Genomic DNA, 25,961 nt, shown 5'->3' on the forward strand with positions numbered 1-25,961 from the left:
GTAAGTCATTTGACTCCTTACTTTCTAGCTGCATTTTTTTACAGCAAACAAATAAGGAGTCAAATATATTTAATTGAATTTTTTAATACATGGGTCCCATTAATAACCAATAGAATAAAAACTAATTTTGATTATTTTTAATAATTAATGTAACTTTAGGTCCAATAAAATAAATATTTGACACATCCATGAGAAAAGAAGAGAATTTAGCACTTGTATTCAATTTGCCACAGCAGCCATCAAATAAAATTTTAACATATTATATTTGACATTTTTTTTAGAGATGCTCTTAAATAGTAGAGCAGCCAGAGATTGGTATCCAATAATAGACAAGAATGGAGGAGGCCACCAATTGGTCCCAACCTTACCTTTGTCTTCCAAAAAGAAGACCAATAAATTTGATAAGGACCTAACAAAGAAGTGGAAATTTTTTTTAGTTGGGTTTACTCTCCACTCTCTAGTAGCATAAATATTTTCTTGGTCACAAGATAACCAAAAAAATGCACATTCGCAGTTGAATTTGATATTAAGGGATGCATTCCTAGTGTTTTAATTGCAAATTTTAATCAAATTTAATGGTAGTGATCACACATTCTTTAGTCACCTAATAACTACGAGAACATTCTTTAGTCACTTGATAACTATGAGGGACGAGACTCCTCTAATAGGAGATTTCTTAGTGTGTACCAGTACGTCAAGTGTTATAATACAAGTGTTTGGATACTTGAAAAAAAAAATTCAACTAGTATTATGACACTTGGTATATGGATCTTATTCTCAGCACACTGAAAATTTTCTCCTTTAATTGTGGTTGGAGTTATAGGGTATTAAAAACAATTGTCATTCTTACTGTGCTACTGCTATGCTACAAAAATGCAACAACAAAGGAAAATAATTTCCGCACTTGTTTCTTTATATGCATAATAACGTGTGCCAAAATTGCTACACATAATAAATGGACCATAAAGAAAGGTAACAGAGAGAGCAGAATCTAGTGCAACATTATAAATTTCAAGCAGATGCTATTTAGAAAACTGCACAACATTATGCAATGATAAATTTCTCCATCGGCTCACAGCTTATTTGATGTGCTAAGTTTACAATTCAGAGCCTTTTTACGATTCCAGTTGCTACAAGAATCGAAAACAAGAACGTACGAGACAACGCTGAAACTAATAAGATGAACGCTGTTACGTACACTGTCGTTCTCTTGATCAGAAACGGAGGATGTACTACAGAAACCGATGGATAATACTATAACTGGTCATCCTCCTCTTCGCTTTGCCAGCTCGCTACAGAGTTTGAAGTAGAGATTTCAACTTTGACAGCGCCAGTGCTCTCCTCGTCCTAGCTTCTAAAGTGATTTGAAAGTGACCATGGACCGGAAGTGGAGCTTGGTTTTTGAAGGCCTTGAATGGCCTTCATTGCAGCAACGGTTCCACGATGTATATATTTATGTTTGCCTCCATGTTTGAAGGTGTCTCAGATGCAATATTTGCGGAATCATTCGATTGTGGGTTTGAATGACTTCTGTCTGGGGTGGTTATTAGTTTATTTGATATTTGTAAGTTTTGATTGAGGAAATCACTATGGAAAATGAAGAAGAACAAAAGGAATTTCACACAAGATTTTGGAATGCTTCGGCCTCTGTAAGTCACAGAGGAGTATTTCATATTTTCTCTCTGTTGAAAACAACTCGAGTACTACAACGGTTAGTCATGCAACTGGAGTTCACATGTTCATCAAGGTGATCTCAGCCATTCATCTTCTTATAGTTTAGGATTCTAACACAAGACATTCATAGCCTTACATTGAGAGCCTTACACTTGTCATGCTTTGACACAAGTGAATGCACAATTAAAACACAAGGCTTATTTCATCAATACTAATCAGCTCACAACTTACAATTCAACACTCCCCTCTAAGTTTTGAGCTGATTCCACACGAATCATGTCCTTAAGGTAGTTGAACCGATCCTTGGTTAAAGCCTTAGTGAATATATCTGCCATATGTTCATTTGTAGGACAATACACCAAGTTAATTATCCCTTCCTGTAAAGCTTCCTTGATGAAGTGATATCTTCTATCAATATGCTTTGTCTTCTGATGAAACACAGGATTTTTAGTAATTGCAATTGCAGTTGTGTTGTCACATTGCAATGGAGTTGCTTCAATTTAAAACTCTTCAAAATCTTCAAGCACAAAACTAAGCCATATTGCATGTGCAGTGGCTTATGCCTTTGAGGTATTCCACCTCTGCAGTGGAAAGTGCCACACAATTTTGTTTTATAGAAGCCCAAGAAAATACCCCACACTCCTAAAGGAAAATGCATTACCAGAGGTACTCTTGCTGTCATCAAGAGATCCATCCCAATCAATGTCACAAAATCCTATTAACACAGCATTATTTCCTTTCACATCATCCAAACCATAATCTAGAGTTCCCTTGATGTATCTTAGTACTCTTTTGGCAGTCTCATAGTACTTGTGTGTAGGATGAACCTAACAAGAAGACTAACTGTATACATTATATTTGGTCTGGTGCAGTGAGATATAGTGGACTTCTCACAATTCTTCTGTATTGTTCTTCACTTGTAGGCCTACTTCCATCATCCTTGCAAAGTTTTTCAGATGAAACAAGAGGAGTGAAGACAGATTTGCACTCATTTAAACCAAATTTACTCAGCAAAGAAGCAACATACTTTCTTTGGTGAATAAAGATACTTGAGTGAGTTTGAATGCTTCACATACCAAGAAAATGGTGAAAAAGGCCCAAATATGCTATTCCATACTTAACTATCATATCTCATTTGAATTCTTCCAACATCTCATTACTGTTACCAGTATATACTATGTCATCCACATAGATAGATACAATCAATATTTCTTCTTCTCCCTTTGTCTTGATATAGATAGTTGCTTCACTTTGACTTTTCTCAAATCCACACTGTGCAAAGTAGGTGTCAATTTCTCCATACCAGGCTCTAGGTGCCTATTTCAATCCATAGTGTGCTTTGTGAAGTTTATACACCTCGTCTTTTCTTTCCTTGATCACAAAACCATCAGGTTGATCCACATAAACCTCCTCCTCAAAGAGACCATTTAGGAAAGCAGATTTAACATCAAGTTGCTAAAGTTTCCAACTCTTTTCGGTAGCCAAAGCAACAAGAGTTCTAATTGTGTCCAATCTAGTCACAGGTGCAAATGTTTAATTATAGTCTACTCTTGGTTTTCGATCATATCCCTTTGCAACAAGCCTTTCTTTGTTCTTTTACACATATCCATCAATATTAAGTTTGGTCTTGAAAACCTATTTAACTCCAATAATAGGCTTATATGTTGGTTTGTCTACTAACACCCAAGTTGCATTATTTTCAATCATTGATAGCTCATCTTTCATAGCTTTCATCCAAGATTCATCTTGAGCAGCATCTTCATATTTTTCTAGTTCCATAATGCACAGATTGCATTGAGTAAGCACATCATTCAGTTTCTCCATTTTAAAGGAGTGTGCTCAAAAGCTTGATTGTCTCTCACATTCCCACTTATGTTGCTGGATGATTCACTTGAAAGTGGTTGTGAAGAAGTATGAACAACATCATGACTACAAGGGATTTCCCTTTGTATAGTTGGTGACAAGCTACTTGAAGTAATAAACTCATCTTCCACAGTTCCGGTTCTTGGTGCATCAATAGTTTTCCACTCACAATCAGGCAATGACACATACTTCTCTGTGCTTTCTTGCTAGTTTCAAGCTGCATTTTCATCTACTACAATATCTCTTGATAGAATTAACTTCTAAGAGATTGGATCAAAGATTTTATATCCTTTCTCACATGTTGCATATCCAATAAACACACATTTAGTACTCTTTGCTTTAAGCTTATGTTTTAACTCAGATGGTATATGAACATAACATAGGGAGCCAAAGACCTTTAAGTGAGCAATACCTGGTTTTCTTCCACTGTAGGCTTCAAAAGAAGTTATGTTATCTAGAGAATTGGTAGGGCATCGATTCAGGATGTAAACTACTATATGTTCAACTTCTTCCCGTAAATAATATGGCATTCCTTTATCATGTAACATTGATTTGGCCATTTCAACCACTGTTCTATTCTTCCTCTCTGCCACTCCATTTTGTTGAGGAGTGTAGGCTAACGAAAGTTGTCTCTAGATTCCCTCAGTATCACAAAACTGCTTAAACTCAGTTGACAGAGAATTCCCCTCATCTGTCACTTTTCAAACATTTCACTTTGAACCCACTTTGTAACTCAATCATAGCTTTGAATTTTCTGAAACAATTGAAAATATCACATTTATACTTGAAGAAGTATACCCATATCGTCAACAAGAATCAATTCAAGTGGAGCATTAGTTCTCTAGGCTTGATCACTTGGAAAACTTTCTTTGTGTTGTTTACCAAATTGATAGCCTTCACATACTCCATCATACTCTTTCAAATGTGGTAGATCTTGAACCATGTCTTTATCTTTTAGTTATTTGAGTCCTTCAAAGTACAAGTGACCTAATCTTCTATGTCAGGTCCAAGTGCAATGAGTGATGCTTGTTTTCAGAATAACTCAAGCATTAGAGATAAAGGATAACACATATTCCTTTTCATTTTTACACTGATAATGAGACTGTCAAGTGAAAGGCTGTCAAAGACACTGCACATCCTTCCTCCAAACACAAGATGGTACCTATGTTTATCTATTTGCCCAACACTCGGCAAGTTCTTTTTTAAACCAGGTAAATACATGACTCCTCTAACATATTTCATGCCTCCATTGGTCTCAATTACCAATGATCCCATTTATGCTACATTCACTAGCACACCAGTTGGCATTTGAACTTTTATGCAACATTTGTTTTCACATCCACAAGAACATTACATTCCCTATCATGTGATTGCTACAACCTATCTATATACCAGTCCCCATCGACCTTTGGCTAAGTAACAACATTGTTTGCATAAAAGAGATTTCCAGTCACCTCCATTTGATTTGCACAATTTGATCTCTAGACAATTTTACCTGCAGTGCAGTATCTAGCCCAATGTCCACACCTATCACTGTTGTGACATTTGGATTTACCTACATTCACCAAAGTGAAACTTTGAACATACTTTACACTAAGGTTTTACACTCTCTTAATCTATAGTTTGAGAAAGGTTCAATTTTGTGCAGGACTAGCAAATAACTTATGTTGAAAGCTGGGTTTTAAGTCCCATTTCTTAACTTTTTGGTTCCAATTTTTCTGTGGCTTGAAAGTATTAGATGGAGCATTACCTCTATTCTGCCTTTTTGGACTAATAGAGGATGAGGCAAATGCCTTCTTAGTTGCATCAGTGGAATGCGTATCAAACCTTTGTTCTTGACTTTTCAAAATGGCTACAACTTCTTGTAGTTCAACAGATTCTAGACACTTAGTGTTTTCTATCACTAGGCATATAGGATCACACCTTAGTGAGACTAATTAAGACCTTCTACATTAATCTCTCATTTGAGAGAATCTCTCTAAATGTCTTCATTTGATTAAGCAGTTCATTTAATCGAGTAAGATACCCAAGTAAAGACTCATCATCACGCATTCTAGTATATTCAAATTCAGGTATGAGATTTTGGGTTTCGCCAATCGTACCTGATCACCACCATGGTATTCTCCATACAACAAATCCCAAGCCATTTTAATGAATCTGTGTTGGCGATTTGAGAGAAAATATGATTAGAAACTGCGTTTTGAATGATGCCCAAAGCTTTCGCATCCTTCATAAACATTGCAATGGTTAGCTCATCATCAATCTCTTCTTCGATACCTTCTACCTTCTTTTTCTTCTCCGAGTCAAGGAAAGTAATCCCTTTCTCCACCAATTTTCATAGCCCATGTGACTTGAATATGGTTACCATTTTGATTCTCCAGAACTCATAGTTCTCACCGGAGAAGATCGGAGTCCTAACTTTTGAACTTTCAGATCCAGCCATTGTGAGCTCAAATGTATTTTCAAACCACAACTGAACACCCAGCAAACTTCACCTAACCTTCAGCCAGCCCAGATGTAGCTCAGAAAACGTAACATCGGTGAAGCTTAAATTCACAGTTCACACTTAGCTTAGATTGATTGAACCTGGCTCTGAGGCCATGTTAGTGTATTTGATATTTGTAAGTTTGATTGAGGAATTCACTACAAAAAATGAAGAAGAACATAAGGAATTTCACACAAGATTTTGGAATGCTTCAGCCCTTGCAAGTCACAGAGGAGAATTTCATATTTTTTCTCTCTTGCACACAACTCGAGCACTACAACGGTTGGTTATGCAGCTGGAGCTCACACATTCATCAAAGTGATCTCAGCTATTCATCTTTCTGTAGTCTAGGATTCTAACACATGACAATCATAGTCTTACATTGAGAGCCTTACACTTGTCATTCTTTGACACTAGTGAATACACAATTAAAAAACACAAGGCTTTATTTCTCTAATGCTAATCTGCTCACAACTTACTATTCAACAGTGGTTTCACTTGTGTGGTTGGTGTACCTTCAATGACTTCTGCTTCCAATGGGAAAGGAAGCTCGAGAGTTGCCTCGTTTTCACGGACTAGCCTCGTGAGAGTTTCTGTTGTAAAGAGGGGCTGGTGATCTAGTTGCGTGAAACGTAAACGCAACACTCCTCCAGTTCGTTTATTGTACTTCTTTAGAATTTTGACAAGCGCTATTTAGCCAGAAGACACAGCTGATTTTAGCAATAGATAACGCAGATATAGAATGAAGAAATTCACTGATGCTAACGGTTGTACAATACAGGTTAGATATGGAAGGTGAAAAGAAATAGCTGCTGTACCTCTAAAATTCCACCAGCTATGTTTTTCGAGAAGCACCATCTCCCCATGAATGGTGACAAAGTCCTTACGGATGTCCATCACTTCTTTCCTGAAGGTCTCTGATGTAAAAACTCCTCCACTGCTGCTCCTTTCCCCGATGCTCTCGATTCTTCCTTTCAGCTCCTGTCATTATTGCCGTTTGCAGATGAGAAAAGAGAAAAGAGAAACGATGGTTGCCTTCGCATTCAAAATATCGCATTGCAACATTCATGCTGTGCAGATGACTCTGCACTGACCAGAAAATTGCTCCCATCATAAAGATTTTCCTACCAGACACTAAACTAATGCACCAATAAACTCTACAATTTTCAACCAAACATAAGCAGATAACCAGGAAAAAGAAAAAGGCGTATTATTAAGCGAAACAAGCAAAACACAAATACAGTCTTCGATTTACACAATGTTCGTTCATCCACAATAGATATCTTAGTTCAGAGAAAAAAGTACTCGACTTTAATGATCAAAAGAGAAATTCAAATAGCTGAGACTCGAGACTCGCCCTGTTCATGACGAAATAGTTAAAACTTCCCTAGTTTTCCTTCATTATCGATGGCACCACTCTATCTCAACAAATCGCTCCAGCCACACACAATCCTTACAGTCATATTGTTTCTCAATTGCCCAAAAACGCATACAGATAACAGCGGCATGTCTCGTACCGCTGTAATTTCACTCCTAACCATCTTCACATTCACATGACCGCCCGAATTAACTAACAGTTCACCGCCTAGCTTTAATTTAGGTGTCCCTCGGACATGAATATTCTCATATTTGTTTTAGCTAAAATTTACAGATGCCATCCTCCTGCTACTCGTGCCTATCAGTTATCTTGAGATCCTAAGGTCTCCTTTGGTGTCCATGATTGAATTGGATAACTCACTAGATTTAAAGTAGAAATGGATGCAAATTCCAAATTCCCCCATCAAGGAAACTTCTCCCTCCGAATCCTACCATCAACCCGGACAAAATTTCCCTTTCTTTACTCAACATAAGCTAAATATGGTGAGTTATCTAATCCAATCCGTTAACAAAAAGAAAAAGATAGAATTTTTGTAGCATCCATAACGGGCATGCCAAATCCATCAACTACCCATCCAAATTAAAGCCCATACACACACACACACACACATGCAAATTCAAGAAAATAAGAAGAAAAAAAAGTCAACCATAAGAACCTGGAATCGTATAACGAACTCCTCCTTCTTATCAACATAGAAATCGTTTAACTTCTTTAGCTCCTCATTCAGAATCGGAACGAACAGTCCCCCCAAGGGATGGAACTCGCCACCTCCATCAGCAATGGCCAAATGTGCATTTGCCGGCTGAAACTCGAGGTGGCGAGGGAGAGAATCCACCGCGGTGATGGTTGCCGCGGTGGCGGGCAAGCGCTTGAGGAGCTTCTTCAAGAGCTTGTAGCAGAGGAACTTGTCCCTCCACTCCGGGAGTGTCTCCTCAAGGTGGGTCCTCCTGAACTTCGCGAGTATCATTGCTTTTCAACAGACTCTGGGAGACAAAATCTCACAGGATTTTGCTGTTTGTGAATCAAATGATTCATAGTTTGACTTAATTTATATTACGAGAGAGGAATTTTTAATTTAGAGAATGTGAGAATATTTCTCAAGTGGTGGGAATATTTGAGGAAGGAAAGGTGGTGGGTGTGTTTTCTCAAGTGCATTTCTTGTTGCCGTGGATTCGGACTTTGCATCTTTTCCTGGTAAGTGTTGAATTTTGGCATTTTCTTCTGTCAGAATATTCTCCAAATTTTTAAGATTTATCTGCTAGATTGTTGTGTTGTTAGATTTTGTTTGGAGATTCCAATCAAACCATTTGTTTGCAGTGATTTTTTTAGGAAATCGTCTGACGCATATTCTCGTCCTCCAGAATCTGCATAGATTGTTTCAACATTCGATTTGATAAATCCGTCACCATTGACAAACTTTGAATGAAGGCTCAAAAATGGCATGTGTTATCCCACGTCGGCCGTCTCCATGAGAAAATGAAGTTAAAATATCACAAGTTGTTAGTCTCACTCCAACTAACACTGGGGTTTTTGTTATAAAACCTCACACGTACTGCATGTTAAGAGTTGTCCCACATGATAAGGTTTGCTATGTGCTTATATGATCTTGGGCTATTCCCCATATTGCCAATTGGTTTTATGGTGAAATCTCAATTTCATCATGGTATCAGAGCAAGTTAACCTCGTGTGAAGCCAAATGGCCACACACACTCTACGTCATCCAGTTGTTGTCCATGTGTAGACTTGAAAATTCGCCACACATGCGGGGGCGTGTTGAGAGTTGTCCCACATCGGTAAAGGACAAGGTTTGCTATGTGCTTATATGATCTTGAGCTACTCCCCATATTGCCAATTGGTTTTATGGTTGAACCTCAATTTCAGCACTGCACAGGTGGTAATTGACCACAAGTTGTAATTGACAAGACAAAATCATAAGGGAAGTGGACCTTCGGCCGGTATCTGTGACAATTTGACACAATTCTCTAACTTATGATAGCTTTGGAAGTTTCCAACTCGTATCTCGAAATTCTAGCATGCTTCGATGCACCCTAGGTATCGGAATTTGCAGGCGTTAAATTTTGTGCTATGTCTTCCGTTAGCTATAAGTGTCTTATATCTTTTCTTCAAGTCCTTTTCAAGTCTTCATAGATCTTCTTCTACCCATTTTGCCATGAGTCTCCATCTCCGAACCACCTTAACCGATTTTCTCTCATCTTATCTTCAATTGCTGCCACTTCTACTTTACCTCGGGTATCTCATTCTTATTCTTATCCTTTCACGTGTGTCCACACATCTTACCTCGAATATTCCTGGCTTTTCGTCCATAGAACAGCCTTGATTGCGATAGTTGCCTGCTTAGAGATCATTCGTCGTGGCATATGGAATTTCTTTCGGTATGTTCTACTCCTCCTTAGAAATTCTCCAAAATCGAACAACTTGAAATGGTATTGACTGCTAACCAGGGCCAGCCCTGAGGGTAGTCCAAGTAGGCGCCCGCCTAGTGCCTCCACTTCGGAAGGGCCCCCAAAAAAAATTTATATCCTGTAATTAACATATAAATACAAAAAAAAGTACAAAATATCATAAGTCATTTGTTAGTGTAGTGGAAATGTTGGCTACATTTTTCTTTGGGGTGTTGAGTTCGAAACACGAAGCTGCCTTTTTTAGTCACTAGATTTTTCTTGTTTTTCAAATTTACTACCAATCCATCTGTCAACTCCCAATCCATATGTCCAAATGCATATAAAGTTATAAAACTCAAGTCTCTTTGCAATCTTTCTTTTTTCTTTCAACTTCTCATTCTCTCCATTTCTATCGAATGTTTGAACTAACTTTCCATTCTCTCAATTTATATTGAATGTTTAAACCAACTATCATATGGTCTTAAAGATTATACTTTAAGGTAATAAAAACTTTGAATTATATATTTTTCTTTTCAATAACTTTTTATTCAATGGATTATTTTAATATTCAATTCGTTGGTGTGATGTTGATTTTAGAAGGGAAAAAAAAAACACAAGAGAAACAATTGGCGTTGAATTTATTATACTCGTCAATCAAGTTTATTATTATTTACTCTCTTGATCATCAAGTTTTATTCTTCTTCACTCTCAATCTTAAACTCTTGACTGCAAACATTTAGTATATTTGTGTCTAAAAACGTGAATCATGTAATGTTTAAATAATGTTTGTGTATTTATCTTGTTTTGATATTAATTTTTAATGATATTTGATGTGAAAATAGAACTTTTTATGTATTTAGCAATTTTTTTTTATATACAACCGGAGATCAGAAAATTTTAGGGCCCCACTTCGAAGGCTTGCCTAGGACCCCAAATTCTCAAAGCCGGCCTTGCTGCTAACCATTCAATGAACAATGTCGGAACGTATCGCGTGTTCAAGTCTTCACCCCTACCCTTCAACTGTGACCGTGATTACACCAGGAGCAGCTGAACATGTCTCATCACATATTAGCTTCAAAGTTGTGATTGTTCTCTTCATTTTTGTTTAGAAGAGTGAACAAAAAGGAAAGTGAACATACCTTATCTTGCTTCGTTTTTGTTTCCAACTTTTTTCTCATACCAGCGATATTCTATTTTACACTAATCTAAACTGCAAAAAAGGATTCAGGTGCATAACGATAACACATCCCGCTCTAACTAACGCGACTATGTCCATGTCTTGAAGCAGAGTTTTTGAAAGCTCAGCACCCAACTTGAACCCCCATTCAATCGCTGCAGTTAATTTGGGGGCCAAAAAACCTGTGGACTGGTATCCAAAAATATATAAGAATGGAGGAGGCCACCAAGTGGTCCGAAGCCTTTAATTTGTCTTCCAAAAAAGAACATCAATAAATTTGGACAGGACCCAACAAAGAAGTGCAAATTTTGAATGGCTAGGGACTTTGATTATCTTTTCAAATTTGTCTCCTTGGTAGTTGGGTTCCAGTGGCATAAATATTTTCTTGGTCACCAGATAACCAAATTTTAATCAAACAGTTGAATTGATATTAGGGGATGCGTCGCAAATTTTGATCAAACTTAATGCTAGGTGATAAGGCATCCTTTAGTCACCTGATAACTATGAAGACATTCTTTAGTCAATTGATAACTATGAGGGACGAGACTTCTTTAATAGGAGAGATTTTTTAATATCTCAGAAACACGGCCTGGTTACGTCAAATATTATAATATAAAGAAAACTAACAAAAAGTAAAAAAAAAAAAAAAAATTTGTTTTAATGAAAAATGACAAACGAAGGTGTAGTGAATAGTATCAATGAAAGGTAAAAATGTGGTTTTTTGTTAAAAGTAAACAGTATCGGGAATGTTTCGTTAAAACTTTCTATAATATAAGTGTTTGGATACTTGAAAAAAAAAATTTAACTAGTATTATAACACTTGGTATACGGATCGTGTGACACTGAAAAATTTCTCGGATTGTGGTTGGAGTTATAGGGTATTAAAAAAAGTTGTCATTTTTACTGTGCTATGCTACAAAACGGCAATAATAAATAAAAATAATCTACGCACTTCTTTTCTTTTTATGTATAATAAGGTGTGCCAAAGTCGCTACGCATAGTTTTCAAAAAAAAAAAAAAAAACCTGCTACGCATACACCAAAAAGGAAGATAACAAAGAAGAGCAGAATTTAGTACAACATTACAAATTTCAAGCAAATGCTATTTAGAAAACTACGCACGGAGGACGTACTGCAGAAATCGACAGGATAAGCGCTGCTATAACTGGTCATCCCTCCTCTTCGCTTTGCCAGCTCGCTACAGAGTTTGAAGTAGAGTTTTCAGTGACAGCACCAGTGCTCTCCTCATCCTGGCTTCTAAAGTGATTTGAAAGCAAGCATGGACCGGAAGTGGAGCTTGGTTTTTGAAGGCCTTGAATGGCCTTCATTGCAGCAACGGTTCCACGATATATATCCATGTTTGCCTCCATGTTTGAAGGTGTCTCACATGCAATATTTGCCGAATGATTCGATTGTGGGTTTGGATGACTTGTGTCTGGGGTGGTTTCATCTTCTGTGGTTGGTGTACCTTGAATGACTTCTGCTTCCAGTGGGAAGAGAAGCTCGAGATTTGCCTCGCATTCACGGACTAGCCCCGTCAGAAGTTCTGTTGTAAAGAAAGGCTGGTGAGCTAGTTGCGTTTGCGTGAAACGTAAACGCAATACTCCTCCAGTTCGTTTATCGTACTTCTTTAGAATTTTGACAACCCCTGTTGAGACAGAAGACACAGCTGATTTTAGCAATAGATAACGCAGATATAGAATGAAGAAATTCACTGATGGTAACAGTTGTACAATACAGGTTAAATATTGAAGGTGAAAAGTAGCTGCTGTACCCGCAAAATTCAACGAGCTATAATTTTTGAGAAGCACCATCTCCCCGTGAATGGTGACAAAGTCCTTACGGATGTCCATCACTTCTTTGCTGAACTCGGTCTCTGATGTAAAACCTCCACCCCTGCTGCTCCTTTCCCTGACGATCTCGATTCTTCCTTTCAGCTCCTGTCATTATATATTGCCGTTTGCAGATGAGAAAAGAGAAACGATAGTTGGTACTTGTAGCCTACTCATTCAAAATATCACATTGCAACATTCGTGCTGTGCAGATGACTCTGCACCGACCAGAACATTGCTCCCATCATAATGATTTTCCTACCAGACACTTAACCAGTACACCAAAAAACTCTACAATTTTCAACCAACATAAGCAGCGAACCAGGAAAGAAAAAAGAAGTGAAACAAGCACCACAAAATACAGACTTCGATTTACACATTGTTCGTTGATCCATGATAGATATCTTAGTACTCGACTTTAATGATCAAAAGAAAAATTCAACTAGTTGAGACTCGAAACTTGACCTGGTCATGACAAAATAGTTAAAACTTCCTTTGTTTTCCTGCATTATCTATATCTTTTCACAAAATATTCAAAAATCCTTAGCCTAAAAACGAATACAGATAACAATGGCATGTCTCGTATCGCTGTAATTTCACTCATAACCATCTTCACATTCACAAGACCGCCCGAATTAACTAACAGTTCACCTCCTAACTTCAATAGTTTCACTTTCCGGTGTCCCTCGGACATGAATGTCTCATTTTTGTTTTAGCTAAAATGCACTTGTTTGCAGATGCCATCCTTCTCCTCCTACTTGTACCTATCAGTCATCTTAAGATCCTAAGCTCTCATTTGGTGTCTAACATTAAATTGGATAACTCACTAAATGGATGCATATTTCGAATTCCCGTCATAAGTGAAACTTCTCCCTCCGAATCCTACCTTCAACTCGGACAAAATTTCCATTTCTTTATTTGACATACTAAATACATAAATATAGTGAGTTATCCAATCCAATCCGTTAACAAAAAGCGAAAGATTGAATTTTTGTAGCATCCATAACATGAAGGCCAAATCTATGGACTACCCAACAAAATTAAAGCGCATATATATGTATATACACATGCAAATTCAAGAAAATAAGAAGAAAAAGGTCAACCATAAGAACCTGGAATCGTATAACGAAATCCTCCTCCTTATCCATATAGAAATCGTTTAACTTATACAGCTCCTTATTCAAAATCGCAACGAACCAATATTGGAGTCCCGCTAAAGGATGGAACCCGCCACCTTCATCAGCAGCGGCCGGATGCGCATATGCCGGCTGAAACTCGAGGTGGCGATGGAGGGAATCCACCGCGGCAATAACGGCCGTGGTGGTGAGGAAGCCCTTGAGGAGCTTCTTCAAGAGCTTGTAGCAAAGGAACTTGTCCCTCCACTCCGGGAGTGTCTCTTCCAGGTGGGTCCTGAACTCCTTCCCGAATTTCATCGCTTTTCAACAAACACTGGTGGATTAAATTCTCACAGGATTTTGCTGTTTCTGAATCAAATGATTCATAATTTGACTTAATTTATATTAAGAGAGAGCAATTTTTAATTTAGATAATCCGAGAATATTTCTCCAAGTGGTAGGAATATTTTAGGAATATTTGGAAAGTGAGAAGGAAAGGTGGTGGGAAGTTTTCTAAGTGCATTTCTTGTTGATATGGATTTGGATTGTTCTTTCTTTTCCTAGTATTTGGGTTCGCATTTTCTTCGTATCAGAATATTCTCCATGTGTTTTAATCTGATTGTTTTTTATGTTAGATTTTGTTTGGAAAATCCAATCAAACTATTTGTTTGCACTGAATTTTGGATACTCCTCTGCCGCATATTCTTATCCTCCAGAGTCTGCAAAGAATGTTTCAACATTCAATTTGATAAATCCGTCACCATGACAACTTTGAATGAAGGCTCCAACCAACACGAGGTCTTTTGTTATAAAATTACACACACGTCGTACTATGCAGTGGTAATTTACAAGACAATATCGATGTTTATAAAAATGTGCATTTGGCCCGTTTCTCTGATAATTTAACACAATTCTCTAACTTATGACAACTTTGGGATTTTCCAAATCGTATCTCAAAAATTCTAGCATGCTTCGATGCACCTTGGGTATCGAAATTTGCAGCCGTTAAATGTTATGTCGTGTCTTCTATTAGCTTCAAGTACTTTATATCTTCTCTTCAAGTCTCTTTACAAGTCTTCCTAGGTCTTTTTCTACCTCATTTGCCACAATTCTCCATCTCCCAACCATCTTAATCGTTTTTCTCTCATCTTATCTTCAATTGCTGACACTTTTACTTTCCCTTAGATATCCTCCCTCTTAACATGTGCCCACACATCCAACGAAACATTCTTATCTTCGCTACACTCAATTTTTACACGTGGTGTGACCGCCCAACATTATGCGCCCTAAAATAAGTGCCATCCTTGACTCTTGCGTATATCTTGTTTACTCGTGTCGCTAGGGTCACAATACAAAATCAACCATGGTTTATAACTTCACAATCGTCGAAAAACATTTCGAACAATTCTAAAATTGTCATTCAACTTCAAATCATCCAAACACGAAAAAACAAAGCTAGCAGTCATATTGGAATGATAAGGTATTGGGAAAAGATAGTTGCAAAAGAAAACCAGACAAAGCTTAGGGTCCGGATGGAGTCGACAACGACCCAACGACTGGATCCGAACAGAGCATTTGGTGATCAAAATCAATTCAAGCACCAACGACAATGGAAAAGAGAAATAAAACAGAAAACCGCATATTACTATTAGGCGGGCCACGCTCTATATGGTCTCCAGGGCCTGCAGTATGTCAGCCTTGAGATCTTCAAAGTCTTCGACTCCGAAGCTGAAACGGACCAAGTTATCCTTGATCCCGTACTTGATCCTATCTGACTGGCTGAGATCCCTGTTTCAAGAGCATCAAAACACCGCAATCAGAAGAAATCATTGGCTTTTAGCCGTGGCTACAGCCCGCCTACATTAATCAAGCAATATCGATGCATAAAGGACCAAACAGTGCTCAACTAAACATCCATTACCGTAAACTTCAACAGTTCAACTTAAATAATTTCGGCTACGTTAGTTGGTTAAGCTTCGCATAACATGCTTTAAATGTTGCTACACGAATACAACATGTAGACATCTATCCAGGCTACATCATGTTTCCATAGTAACAATTTTTTTTTGGTAATAACAATTTTTCTTTTACCAGAAACATATTTTTAACCAATTAATGCACTTCCATGCAGCACCTGATATTTGGTTACGAAATTGACTTTCCGACTAAAACCCCGAAACTAGGGATCTACACACATTACCTGGATTGACTCGATATGGTGATATGTCAAGATCACAGATCTAACCAATTTATCAGACTCAACCACATAGCATAACAACGTCAAATTTATTCAGCCACCATAAGATAAGGAATTAGAAGATAAAGGATTAGAGGGAATACCAGTAAGACATTATGGCTGGCTGATCCACAATGCTCTCACAGCCACCAAAGGATGGGGCAATATATGGGATTTTCAGTGCATCCACGAAATTAATGGTTCTCGTCAAGTCTCCATCAATCTGCATAATCAAGGAATATTAGTAACCAAATGTACATAATAACAGCAAACCAACAAGGGACAGCGCCGAGAATGGTCACCTCAAAACTGACAACACCACCGAAACCAGTCATCTGCCTCTTGGCAAGCTGATGTTCAGGATGACTAGGCAAGCCAGGATAATAGACATGCGCCACCTGCCAATAACATTTTCAATAACATCAGTTTTCAAATAGAAAGTGGTGAATGCCAACATAAAATTTTGTACTATAATCTTTCCAACAATAATCACACACCAGTGGCCTAATTAGTTAGCCTCCCATTATTTAATGCTACTTAAGCTTACAAAACGCATACCTTAGGATGCGCCTCTAAAATTTTGGCCATCCTCAATGCTGTTGAATTCTGTTGCTGTACACGAAGATGCAAGGTCTTCATGCCTCGAATGATCAGGTATGCAGCATTCTATTGATTAAGAAAAAAAACAAATATTATTATCATGTAAGCTTAAAATTCATGTCAGACTTAAATCATTAGAAGTAATAAGTGGGCTTGGAATCATTTGTTCTACATTCTTCATGGGTTTACAAATTAACATCACCAATCTACTCAAAATGACAGTCAACAATAATAAGAGACAAGAAACATATATAACCCACAAACATGACTCACCGGGTTGAGAGCACCACCCAAAATGTGATGCAAAATACGAATTTCTGAAACCAATTTCATAGAACCACTAATGCAACCAGCAAGGACCTGAAATAAGATATTGATACTTGCTTAGTATTTACAATAATTGACAACCTGAGTATTCACACTCCTTCATATGATTAGGTTCAACATGTGCTGACTTACATCATTGTGGCCACCGATATATTTCGTTGCAGAATGCACAACAAGATCTGCCCCAAGGGCAAGGGCTTTCTGGTTGAGTGGTGTGGCAAAAGTGCCATCTATACAGACCAACGTCCCTTTTTTGTGGCAAAGCTCTGAAACCAGCTTAATGTCAACACATCTGAGGAATGGATTAGTAGGAGACTCTGTGAAGAAAAGAGACACCTGCACCAAAGTAAATTCCACAAACAATCAGGGTCAGTTATTTGTTGAGTTATAGTGAACTTAAAAAAAGCAAGCTAAAGACTTTTTTCTTACTGACTTTGTGCTCTTCCAATGCAGTTTCCAGGGCTCCCACGTCAGCAGGATCAATGATTGTGGCCTGCATAGAGAGTGATAAATATAAGTATAACACTATCAAAGCCTCACCTGAAATTTGAAAAGTAACACCTATATCCTGTTACTATAGATTTCGAATAACAAATCATTCCAAAAAAATGAGAACAGGATAATTTACCGTGATCCCCATTTTTGGAAGAATGGTCTCAATGAAAATTCTAGTCTTCCTATAGCAGTCCGTGGTGGTCACAATATGCCCACCAGCTGGAACCAATGCCATCAACATGACAGTGCTAGCACACATTCCAGATGCCAATATCATTGTCGATTCCGCTCCCTCAAGTGCACTGTATCATCACCACAACAACATGGCCTCAATAAGCATTCAACGTATAGATTCCAACACAAAAGGGCAGGCTTTAAATACAAAAGAGAATGAAAGAAAATGCAAACCTGATCTTCTCCTCGACAACCACTGTCGTTGGATTTCCATACCGCCCGTATTCAAAGCTTGTTGCGCGTTTCTCCTGCAACATGGTAAAAGGACAATAAGTCAAAACCATCACAGAACATCAATCACCACACCAGCAACCCAATACATAAAACAAAATTCTTTTTGGTCTTATCTCTTAAAGTTTCAAACTTTTGCAGCTATTACAAAAAAGGTTACACCCAAAATATGCACAAAATCGTAAAAAAGTTAAAACTTAGATATAATATATGTGTGTGTATATGTATATATGCGTATATATATGAAATGCATGATTGCATACCTTGAAATCAATGAGGTCAGCCGTTTTCTTAAAGAAGTAGGCAGAAGTATTAACCACTGGGGTTGTAATTGCATCAGTTACTATGCCGCGTCCCAATCTTTCACCTTCACAAAACCAAAACATAAAAAACCCCAATTTTTACTCACACGCTAATCACCACATAATTATCAAGATATGAGCTTCTTAATTGGAACAATAAGCCAATAGTCCAAGCAAATTATAATTAAAAAAAAACCCACAAATTGTAATTAAGTTACCAGCATGAATCGCGAGGCTCCCATCGGAGCTCAAGAACGAGGCCTCCTTCAAATCAGGCAAGGCCTCCCCTAACTGTACACCATTTCCAAACACCGCCACCTCGTCACCGCCCGAAATCTGGGCCGGATCGACGGGAATGGCGGAAGTGGCGGCGGCATCGACGGCAGTAGCCGACGGCGCCGCCGGCACGCCAGAGTTGGGGGTGTTGTTCGACCAAGAGGCGGCGACGATCTGCGCGACGCCGATGTTGCTGCAGTTCCTCCGGGCCTTGGTGCTGAGCTGGCGGACGAAGTTGGGGGGAAATCTGAGGATGGGAGAGGAGAGGCGGTAAACCGGCGCTGTGGGGTCGACCCGACCCGAAAGCCTGGGGCGGGCGCCGGGTTGGGAGGAAGCGAAAACCCTAGGAGGATACGTGCAGACGGCCATGAGTGAGTGATGGATCGAGCTTCTGGGAGGATTTGGGATTTGCCAGGAAACGAGGTTGCGAAGAAATGGAGGAGAGTGAGTAATGTGTTGACCGCTTTAATACGCGCCTTTTCTTTTCTGGGAGAATTTTTTGGTTTTATTTACCGACTTGGTCCAGTTGGGTTGATGCCGACGTGGAATCCGACTAGCAACACGTATCTCTACCAACCATCCATGTATAAATAAAACTTTTTAATCACTGAGTTCGAATCTACTTTTTTTTTTTTTAAAGATATATTTTACATTGTTCGATGTGCTACATTATTTCATTTTATGAAAGAAAATTTGTGATATTTTTACATTATAGTTGAAGTTATTAAGAGTATTTACTTTTGTATATAATTAATTTTATCAGCAGCGCAATCATTCATATACTTGTGTGCAACTCTCAATCGTTCATGTACATACGAACTCTTCTATATCAATGGTGAAACTTGAGAGCCGCCTGGTCACATGGGTGTCTATCGATCCTAATAGAAAGATGTTATCAAATCCTACCTGGTGTTCGTTCAACTTTAACACTTTACACCCTAAACATGCTGGGTAGCAAATGGGGCTAGAAACAATCCAAACAAGAAAAAACCACACAAAAGGTAGTGGAGAGCAACAGTAAGAGCCACACAAACACGTATTCTGTGTGTGACTAGTTTTTTTGGTCACATATATTCTATACATGTTTTGGTTAGAAAATACAATTATGAGACAGAGATTCACTGCAAAAGAGGTAGAGGAAGGCTTGGTTTGGTATTGTTGTGCTTTGAAAAAAAATTACTTCTGCTGTGCTGTGAGAATAAGCAGCTGTGAAATAAAGCAGTAGAGTGTTTGGTAAACTTTTTTGTAAAAGTGCTTTTGGAAAAGAAAAAAAAAAAGTAGTATGATAATGTTTGGTAAACTTTTATGTAAAATAACTCTGACTATATGAAATGACAAAAAAGAGTATAATACTATATTATTATTATTATGATATTTTATTTAATATTACTATTTTTATGTGAGGATTTTGTGTGGTCGTGGGGCCTACACCCCATTTCCCTTATCTCCGTGTCTTTCTTTCCCTCTACATTGCAGAACTATCTTGAAAAGTCTCAGCTCTTTCTCTCTGCACTTTCCCTTATCCCCGTGTCTTCCTTTCCCTCTTCGTTTCCTCTGCTGCTTCTCTATCATATTCTTTTCTTCGTTCCCCAAAACCAAGCTTATCCATGGGACCCCAAGGAAGATCAAGAAGAAGAAAACCCAAAAACTCGATTCCAGTCCTCCCTCACTCTGCTCCCTGCAACCCAGAAACCGGATTCCACTCCTCTTTCACTCGCCGCAAGGTTGTAGGAAAGACCTCCCCACCACAATCTTCCTCTGCGAATTCGTGGTTTCTCATAACACGCAATCTTCCTCTGCTAATTCTGATTTAGTTTCAAGCACATTTGAGTATAACAACTTTGGTTAATTTGTGATGGTAGCAGTCTAAGGCTCTCCTCTTGGCGACCCTTGTGTGTCTCTGGTGGTGACGATTCAGATTTTCACGAGGAGGGACGAGGTAGATTCACAGTGGGGACGACACAAATCTTCAAAGATCTTTGGTAGGGATGAAGCTAGGAGGAGTAAAAAGGGGGTGATAGAGATGAAGGAGGGTAGGATTGCCAGAAACTTTCATTAAAGGGTTACTGTTCACCTGTGTTTTAGAGGTTTGCGCAGAAGCTGAAAAGATAGTTTTTCAAAGCTGCCTTTTGCTACTTTTGTTTTTTAGCTTTTTTTTCACTCAAAACTGTGAAAAAAGTTGAAATTGGAAGTTTGCCAAACACAAAAATGCCCCCAGCTTTTTTTAAAATCACCTCAACCCCAAACCATACCAAATACTTGTAAAGAGACTTTAAGAAAAAATATAGTGTATTTGAAGCTAACGGAAGACTTAACGCAAAACCGAGCGCAACAGCGTTCTAAGATTTATATAGCTGACCTTAATTAATAGAATAAGACTTTGTTGTTATTGTATTCTATATTATCCCTTCTATTGTTTGTGCTATTGACAAGAAGAACTTGGGACCTAATTTAAACTTACTCCTAAAGAAAATGAAATCAATAAGGTACGGTTGTGACAACAAATTATTGTCAAAATATATTTGCATCTACTATGTTGTATTTTTGTAAAGAATATATCTGATCGTTAGAGAAATAGAACCGTACATAGTTTATCTTTTTACTTTTTCTATTTTTACACCAACACTTAATAAAAAGAAAAGAAGGTTCAACATGAAACTCGAGTGCAAAGATAAACGTTCTTGATCTTTGAAGCTACGAGCCTAAAACCTTGCTTAAACCATTTTTGCAACTGAAGTACACTCATATGGGTAGACAAAGGAATCTTATCTTGTAGCCAACTTTGGATGGTCGGTTTGTCTCTTATTTTTTTTCTTTCTAAAAAGGGATCAACTCGTGGTTGTTTTCATGACAATCTGCCTTTTTGGAGAGTTGTGAAGACTCATAGAGGCATTTCGGCATTTCATAACTATCATTGAGCAATTCACACAATGCTAGAAATCTAACCCAGAACATACCGTGTGAAATACGAGTTTGAAATTCATCTCTAACTACCATATCACCCCATGGTGGTTCGGGAATGATGATCTTCTCCGGATCCTCTTTGTAAGGATCATGTGGATTCTCAAATCGTGTCTGTTCATCGTACATCATGTGTTATAAATTATTTTAAATACTTTTGTTTAAAATTAAATATGAATAGTATCTGATAAAAACTAATTGCACGATATACGATAAACGGACACGATTTAAAGATGTTCGAGATCCTCACAAAGAGGATCAAGAGAGAATCCTCATTCGTGGTTCGGTTTGTCTCTTACATAGATAGACCATATAGAGCTTATTATTTTTGTTGGAAGGTCTCACAGTTTCCACGTACTAAATTAGTAGAAGAGAGCAATTATTAGATATGAATATTAAAAAAAATGAAAATATGACCAAAATGATGCCTTAAAATTCACAATAATATATGTCTGCATGCTGCATGCATGCATTATCGTCTACATGCTCATTTAATATATATATAATTAATTAAGCAAATCAATTATTATAATGGTGGAGCAGATGCAGACAAGATTAGTCATTTAAGAGTGTACTTACTCTTTTGTACTTAAGTTTGAATTTTTATTTTCGTAGATTAAAATCTCTACTGTTCTTACAATTTTTCTCTGGTATCTACAAGCATTGAGTGTCAACATTTTCTAAGTTGTTGGATCAAACCTAATGGCTATCGCTCACCAGTTTTGATGCGTTGAATCGATCGAATACAAAGATCATTGTGCAACGACACTCAGGGCTTGTAGGCAACAAAGAAAATCGCCCTCCTTAACCCTCAAATATCATGCTGCTTGAGCTAAGACTGTTAAGATTGATGAAGCCCTCGAATAATCGGTCAGGTGAGAAGAAAAATATTTTTGGAGAATGAAGATAAAGACCGAGAAAACTCAAGAGAGTGCATTGCACTCGCAACATAGAAGTTATTTCCTGACATGAACAAAGAAATGTAAAATTACGTGAAGAGATAGAGAAAAGTCGAGAGAGGCACAACCGTGAGTTCATGACAGAAACTTATCTCCTCAAGTCAAAATGGGCTACATTACCGATTCAAATTAAAGCCCATTTCTTAGCCCAAAACCATGAGTTACCCACTTAGCAAAAGGCCCAATTCTCTACTGAATTAGCATGAGCAAGAAATCCAATAACATAAGAGAGCCCACCATTAACTGTTGGCCCTCGACGAAATTCAATACTAACCGTACGATTACGCGGCTTCTACCTCCAGCCGTTGGATAAAGCGGCTTTTCCAGCCAACGCCCTAATTTCAGAAACCTGTATAAATAACCCAACGGTCCTCTCCCCTCTCAGTCCTCTGCTCTGTTGGCGGCTCAAATTAGGGTTTGGGACTACTTCCCAAATTCAGATTGCAAAGGTATCGTATTATCAATCTATAAAGTTTCAATCTTTGTTGAATTTACAGAATTATTGTTTGGTTTGAATTTGTTTGTGGCCCCAAAATTTTAATTTGAAGCAAAAATTCCAAAATTCTTAATCATATTGCATGTCTAGCCCTAATTTGTGGTTCAAATGTCAATCAAATGAATGAATGCTGCTGTAGTTTTAACTTTTAAAGAAGATTTTCAATTTATGGATCAGAAAATTGAAAGTTGATTTGGTTGGTTTTTGGGGAATTGCTACTGGACTGTTGTTTCTGTTGGTTCCCCAATCCAGTTTAACTCAATTGTAAATTGTTATTAGGTTTGATTGCTGCACTATTACCTAGGCTCCATTACCATATGGAATTATTGGGTGCCTAATTTCAATGTGCAAAAATCGACGTTGGGAGCCGCTTTGCAGCTTAAATTTCGAGTGTTCTGCTGCCAGTAAAAACCCATACATTGTTCAATAAATCTTGTTTATGAATGAATATTCAATCCCTTTACTAGAGAAGAAGATCGCACGCTCGGAGCTCGGTCATAGAGCAATGGCCTAGATGTAGTTGCCACTAGCAATCTAAGTCAGCGGTTTGTAGTTCGTCGTGTCAGTCTTGTGAACTAGCATTAGTTTTGATATTGCACTAGAGCAAGGCTCCATGACCATCAAATTATTGGTTGCCTAGTCTCAGGTGCAAAAATAGACTTTGGGATTCACTTTGCAGCTTAAGCGTGTAATGTTTCTGCTGCCATAAATGCCCACACATTGATAATTCTGAGTTATGAAATCCGTTAAGCTCACTAGAACACTAGAAATGTTCATGTTTCGATTTAGTTGCCACTCGCAATCTAAGTTAGTACTCAGTAGCTGGTATTTTGTAGTAGTTTCTCAATGGTGCCAACTTGCGTTATGTTTGATTGTTGCTCTATTACCTAGGCACCATGACTATCAGAATTTTTGGTTGCCTAATTTGAATGAGCAAAGATAGACTTTTGGGATCCGCTTTGCTGCTTAAACTTTTAATGTTTCTGTTGCCAGTAATGCCTTCACATGCTTAAGTAATATTTGTGCTTAGTTAGGCTCTGCAATCACGTTGAGAATAGGTTAAGATGAAGGAAAAGAGACGATCATAGTCCCATTTTGTTGTTTGAATGTGGAACTTATAGTTTGGAATGAAAACAATGAATCCTCCCCGAAAGTTAAATAAGTTAATCTACAAAACTGAGTTTTCAACTCTGACCCAGATTTTGTTCCCAAGAAGCTTTTGTTTATAAGGTTTCTGCAGTGCATGCATCTGATCTTGTTTCTTGTTATTAATATCAGTTTGTCTACGCAGGTTTCTTACGAAGACTGTAGGGCGCTGAATTCGGGAATCTGATCACCTCATTCTCATTGTGAAGAAACCAAATCGTTGACAGGAAGTGTGCTTGAGATGTGGATAGCTGCAGTGTCACTTATTACAGTTCTTACCCTGTGTATTTAGAATTAAGCTATTACTTGCAGCTACGTTGTTGGACTCGATTGTTTGTGATGAATAAGAAACGGAATTGTTTTATCTTAAACTTGTCAATATCGTCTCTCCCTCTCTAGCTTTGTATTTTCTTTCTCTTCTTTGGTAGTTTTAATTTTGCAAGGAATGCAATACTGGCACTGGCTGGAAAGTTTGGGCTGTTGGGCAACCCTTTGCGGCATTACCCTAAACCCCTGTATTGCTTCATCACTTCACTACTTCATCGCTGCATTCCTGCAACTTTTGTCTCCCATCTTACCGATGGGTATTGACAGAAGAAGAGTATTTAGAAAACTGAGATGAGCCTTGACAGAAGAAGAGTACTTAGAAAATGATGGGGTGTGCTATCCACATACTCATTTTTACTTTTCACACACCTTTTGTTAAATTTTGTTCTTTAATCTTTTTCAATTTATTCGATTTGACAGTCGAAAATTAGAAGAGTGTATGAGAAGTAAAAATGGGTGTGCCGATATCACACCCCGAAAATGATATGTACCCCTGGGACTAGTATTCATAGTACTTATGCATTCTCATTCTACCTCCTAGGCTCTCATTCTCATATCCTGCACTGTTGTACAATGATCACAACAATCAATTTTCTAGGTCACCCCCGTAAAGATTGGCCATGCCCTAAATCAAATATGAATTTTTTTAGTCATTTAAAAGGAATCAAATAAATAGACCAACCATGTTCTTTAGTTATGAAATTTTTACACATTAATTAAACATTTAAATGATTTCTAATCTGATTTATTTTTAACATAATTGACCTAATAAAAAACATTATCCTAAACATCCAAAGTATCATTTGCATCAATCAAAGCAGTAGCTCGTAAAGCATTACAAGATGAGAAAAAGAGCCGAGAAAGTCTGGCTGCAAAGTTGAATAGATGGTTGAGTAAGTCTTTGAAGTTTAGACATATGTAAGGTCATTGCATCCTTCTTGATTGGGGAACTCATTTAAAGATATGGACCCTCTTATCATTTTACCAAACTTCAAAACCGCAAATTCGATCATGGCCACAGAAATCTATGACTTTTCCTTGTGAGACACCAAATATGCTTGAGAAATGATTTGCAAGATGTATTCTATAGTATGTATGTATGATGATGATCTCAATGCTTTTGATGAGTAGAATAATAATTGGTGCCACTCCATTCTTGTAACATATTTATTTTTATCTGCAACCCACTTTATATTCAAGTGCAGTGACTTTTCAGTACCTTACACTGTGGACCCTTCATCATTTATCAAAGTTCCCACTCAAATTTGATGCAAGGGAGGATGATATTTCAAATTCACACTACGTGTAGGGTTTAGGGCATTATGACACACATTTTAGTGCAAAGATAAGTCTCAGCTCACACATAATTGTATATGCTAGCATCAGTCATCTATATATGAGTGTGTAACAGTGGACTGTTAGAATCTCACATACATCAATAGTACA

At 37.8% G+C, this 25,961-nt stretch overlaps 2 protein-coding genes, 1 long non-coding RNA gene and 1 pseudogene across 3 annotated transcripts; 1 reads left to right on the forward strand and 3 right to left on the reverse strand.

Moving 5' to 3' along the window:
- Positions 1–1,254: 1,254 nt before the first annotated feature.
- Positions 1,255–8,585, reverse strand: LOC137749279 (SPX domain-containing protein 4-like; annotated as a pseudogene).
- A 3,328-nt stretch (positions 8,586–11,913) lies between these two features.
- Positions 11,914–14,706, reverse strand: LOC137709339 (SPX domain-containing protein 4-like). The gene is made up of 3 exons (XM_068448427.1): positions 13,923–14,706; positions 12,753–12,918; positions 11,914–12,626 (listed from the first exon to the last, which is right to left on the reverse strand). Exons 1-3 carry the CDS (start codon positions 14,241–14,243, stop codon positions 12,148–12,150), a joined length of 966 nt encoding a protein of 321 aa, XP_068304528.1. The 5' UTR covers positions 14,244–14,706; the 3' UTR covers positions 11,914–12,147.
- Positions 14,707–15,268: 562 nt separating this feature from the next.
- On the reverse strand, positions 15,269–19,109 carry LOC137749550 (cystathionine gamma-synthase 1, chloroplastic-like). The gene is made up of 11 exons (XM_068489659.1): positions 18,569–19,109; positions 18,312–18,415; positions 17,992–18,065; positions 17,717–17,885; positions 17,522–17,581; positions 17,221–17,424; positions 17,035–17,121; positions 16,720–16,827; positions 16,464–16,559; positions 16,266–16,384; positions 15,269–15,713 (listed from the first exon to the last, which is right to left on the reverse strand). Exons 1-11 carry the CDS (start codon positions 18,993–18,995, stop codon positions 15,590–15,592), a joined length of 1,572 nt encoding a protein of 523 aa, XP_068345760.1. The 5' UTR covers positions 18,996–19,109; the 3' UTR covers positions 15,269–15,589.
- Positions 19,110–22,901: 3,792 nt separating this feature from the next.
- On the forward strand, positions 22,902–24,559 carry LOC137709420 (uncharacterized). The gene is made up of 2 exons (XR_011064858.1): positions 22,902–22,995; positions 24,334–24,559. It is a non-coding gene; the product is annotated as an uncharacterized lncRNA (long non-coding RNA).
- The last annotated feature ends 1,402 nt before the right edge of the window (positions 24,560–25,961 follow it).

Source organism: Pyrus communis, chromosome 11 (genome assembly GCF_963583255.1).
Source record: "Pyrus communis chromosome 11, drPyrComm1.1, whole genome shotgun sequence".
NCBI lineage: Eukaryota > Viridiplantae > Streptophyta > Magnoliopsida > Rosales > Rosaceae > Pyrus > Pyrus communis.